A 4,300-nucleotide genomic window follows, 5' to 3' on the forward strand; every position below is an offset into this window, starting at 1 on the left:
GCCTGGATTGCCTATGACCGTCACTATCAATATATAAAAATAATATATACCAAAATAATATATATAATAATATATTAAGATAAAATGTAGCATGTTGATGGGGGCAGGAAGGGAGGAACCAGGGAAGGAAAAATATAAAGAGATTAAAATTTAGCTTTAAGTCATTGTGAGGTCACACAAGAAAAATAAGGAAGAGCGAAGATGCGAGTCGTATCCTGAAATATTATGAAATAAACATTAAAGTAATGATTCACATGTACTTTCCATACAAGACGTGTAAATGCCTCAGGGTAGGAGTCACAGGGAAAGGGTTGAGGCCGATGAGTGGATTCATTAGCTGTAGTTCTGTGTTGGTCCATGTAGAGGAAGTTTTTACACTTAGCTGCAGCTACAATGTTTTACTTTGCGTTTGGATAGAGCGGGGACCTCTGTCGGGTTTTTCTTCTCTGCCCCCGTTGGGGAGATTTCCCCTTACATCCTGTTAGTATAGGAAGTGATGGGAAATCTCAAGAACAGAGACAAGAGCATATTTTTGGTAAAGTGGGGAAAGTTTTACGAGCAATCTTTTTATTGTCATCGGAAATGGTGTCAAAGTTATAAAAAAGTGAATTCTCACTTCCTCTATTTTTAACCAAAATGTGTTGTTTTTTTTTGGCTCCAACACCAGAGCTTAGATGGGCCAGGGTGATACAGCATGGCGGCATGGAGTTAGTGTGGCTGCTTAAGTATAAAAGCCTTGGGGGGCGGGGGGCTGTCTTCAGACATATCAGGATAACTTAACTTATAGATCTGTGGTAGCTCTGGGACCAGTAGGAGAAGGAACTGGTTTTGATGCGAATTTGAAAAAATGGGGCATGTAGTCCTTGAGGAAAGAGGCAACCTGTCATGACAGTGTGTGTGTGAAGTGTAAGGACCTGGTTATGGTCTGGTCATGATGGTTTGGGCTCAACTGAAGATCACATCCCGGATGTGTGGTTAGGAGCACCTCCTCTGGTTTGAAGGTTCATCTATGTTGTTTAATTAAATAGAGATGTCAGCTACAGCCAACGCATTTCAGGGGAATCGCCCCCCACCCCTTCCTCAGGGCTTGAGCAACAATATGAAGTAGTGGATTCAGGAAAAGCTGTACTTTGGATCCTGAATTAGGGCTGAGTAAGTGCTGAGTGTCATCGTCACATGTTTTCAGTGAGGACTGGATTTGTGACTTATATTTTTGTTTTCAAACGTGACGGTTATTTCCTGCTGTGTCCAATGAGATTTGCGAATTGCAGTCACATGGTTAAAATAAAGACCCTCATCCATGTTTGGAATAGAATGTTGCCATTGTTCCTTCGGCTCTAAAAATGCCATTCGTGTTAGTTTGGACATCTCATACGGCGGGCCCGGGAGCGTCACTATGTCAGCAGGTCCCAGTGTACACTCAGAACCTGCTGAAGGGATTATCTCTCCCAGCTGGCTTGGGAATTCCTTGGAATCCTCCGGGGATAGTTGGAGCCTGTGGTCAGACAATGGGATGTCTAGTCCGACCCGCTCATCCTGCTCACAACCCTAAGGGATTCAGAAAATGATGGTGTATTCCATACAATAAATAAAAATCACTATATGGTTGATTCATGAAAACTTCCAATGTGACTCGCTGAACAAAATGCACTGAGGGATCCGATTGGCTGCTCTCAGCTACCAGTTGAAATAAAATCCAAGTGATATCCTTTTAAGGCACTTTAAGCTACTCCAGGGACCCTCTGGGAGACCGCGGTTGACTAAGTGCTTTCTCTAAAAGTTGGACTTCCTGTTGCGTTTCACTTTCCCTGGGATCCAATGCTCCACAAACACATTTCCAGTGGTGACTTATGGAACTGAGGGCATAGAAGGACATTTTAGTGAAAGAAAAATAAACTGTAAGGGGACACTGATGAGAGATAACGTGATGTACTCTGATATATCCTCCAGCTGGGGTACATGGAAGGGAGCAGTTGGGTATGTATGGAAGGGTGACACTTGGAGTACATATGGAAGGGTGACACATGGGATGCATATGGAAGGGTGACACTCGGGGTACATATGGAAGGGTGACATGTGGGATACATATGGAAGGGCGACATGTGGGATACATATGGGATACATATGGAAGGGTGGCATGTGGTATACATATGGAAGGGTGACACTCGGGGTACATATGGAAGGGTGACATGTGGGATACATATGGAAGGGTGACATGTGGGATACATATGGAAGGGTGACATGTGGGATACATATGGAAGGGTGACATGTGGGATACATAAGGAAGGGTGAAAGTTGGGGTACATGTGGAAGAGTGACAAGTTGGGTACGTATGGAAGGGTGACACTTGGAGTGCATAAGGAAGTGTGACATGTGGGATACATAAGGAAGGGTGACACTTGGGGTATATATAGAAGGGTGACATCCAGTCCTGAGATTTATACATCTCACCCGCACAGCACAGCACTGTCCAGGAGGGCAGGAGACCTAATTTTTCTCTGCTGCAGTTCAGTAACACTTACAGGTCTTGTCCCTCCCACAGCCTGTGACTGGACAGTAGGAGGAGAAGCAGCAGACTGATGAGCTCATTTCTCTGTCACTTTGCTCTCTCCTACTATCAGTATGCTTCTTGCACTGTAGCACAACTTATAGGCTCCTTCTGCAGCTTCTCCCTCCCCTCTGATCTCTGCTGCACGAGGACTGTACCAAGTTAGATCCAGGGACTTGCATGAATTGCTTTAAAAACGACATTTGATGATGTAATAATGATTTGTATCTTTAATAAACATGGAGATTGGGTATAATGTCATACGATACATTGGCAGAAATAATCTACAATCTTTGTATCTGTCGCTGTCTTCACAGGCGGAAGGGAAAACAAGATGCCCATCCTCATCTCCAAGATCTTCAAGGGATTGGCTGCCGACTTGACGGGCGCTCTTTATGTGGGGGACGCCATTTTGTCCGTGAATGGGGTCGACTTAAGCGACGCCACCCATGATGACGCCGTGCAAGCTCTGAAGAAGACCGGCAAAGAGGTGGTGCTGGAAGGTAAGGCTTTCTATTCAGTCCTTTACCATGATGCCCTTGCACTACATAGTTGTTGGTAGATCTAAAGGAGATTGTACAATGAGATTGTATAATGTACGGTCAGCATAAAGGAGATTGTACAATCAGATGGTAACATGGCCAGCGTGCTACACAAAGGCATTCGCTGATGACATCTATTATTCCCCTGGCTCGGATGGATCGGTCCAGGCTCCGAGATATCACATGGCAGCTGCCAAAGCCCTGATGAAGGGGAAGCCTTTAGCCCCGAAACGCGTTGTTTTCTTTTCGTTATCCCCTTGACACCCGTGGATGAATAACATACAGTTCTGGATGCTTGTTACATGTGTTTATGCAGCCAAGAGCGAGGCATTCTGGGAGTGAGTCTGTGACGGAGAAGGAGTGATAAGAAAATGATGAACTACAACTACACGGAGAAGTGTGAAGACAGACGGAGGAGGAGGAGGAGGGAACAGTCTTAGCTGGGTTGTAGCTGTGGCTCTCCCCCGCCGGAATTCTGATGATTCCCTCTCAGCTGTTAAGGGGGACGCGCACATTCCAGGGATGCTGGGAGCGGAATGTGGGAGGCTTCCAGCACAACTTAGAGGAACACACAACGTAGACAAATATGAAAACTGCTGCATGCTGTAAATATCGTCTGCAAGGATCATTGTATGAAGAGATACAGAGGCCCAGATGGGTCAGTGCAGCCCCTTCACTGGGGTCAGAAGAGTTAAAGGAGAACTCCGGAGGCCGCAGGAATCTTCTACATTCCACTTCTCCTTTCCTCCGTCTGTACTGGATGTCTATTGTAGGCGTGCAGTGAAAGCAGAAAGCAGACGGTGAGCTACTAATGAGGTCAGACATACCGCAGCACAGTTCAAATCAGAGAGCACCCCCAGATTATAGTAACCCCTTAAAGTGCGGGGTGTTGCACCCCCTTCCTGTCCAGGCCATTTTTCAGTATTCAGCGCTGCTGTACTTTGACTGACATTTATTCCGTCATGCAACGCTGTACTGAAATGAATTTTATACCTTTTTTGGGGTCACAAAGAGCTTTCTTTGGTGGTATAAAATTACAACTGGGGGGGGTTTATTTTTTACTATACCGCTATAGTGTGCAGTGAAATCAGAGTGAGCAGATTCAGTACATAAGAGGAGGCGGTACAACTGCAAGACTGAAGGGAAGGAAGGCCCGGAGCTCAGGTTTAACATGATGTGAGTTGCGCCCCAGCTGACCCCCCCCCCCCCC

At 45.7% G+C, this 4,300-nt stretch overlaps 1 protein-coding gene across 1 annotated transcript in view; it reads left to right on the top strand.

The window, feature by feature from the left end:
• The window catches only part of SNTA1 (syntrophin alpha 1), a 45,413-nt gene that overhangs the window by 20,787 nt on the left and 20,326 nt on the right, over window positions 1–4,300 (top strand). Inside the window, exon 2 of the mRNA XM_018555356.1 lies at window positions 2,866–3,051. Coding sequence (XP_018410858.1) covers window positions 2,866–3,051 — 186 coding nt within the window. The remainder of the gene's footprint in view (window positions 1–2,865; window positions 3,052–4,300) is intronic.

This window comes from Nanorana parkeri, unplaced genomic scaffold (genome assembly GCF_000935625.1).
Source record: "Nanorana parkeri isolate BGI_ZX_2015 unplaced genomic scaffold, ASM93562v1 scaffold193, whole genome shotgun sequence".
NCBI lineage: Eukaryota > Metazoa > Chordata > Amphibia > Anura > Dicroglossidae > Nanorana > Nanorana parkeri.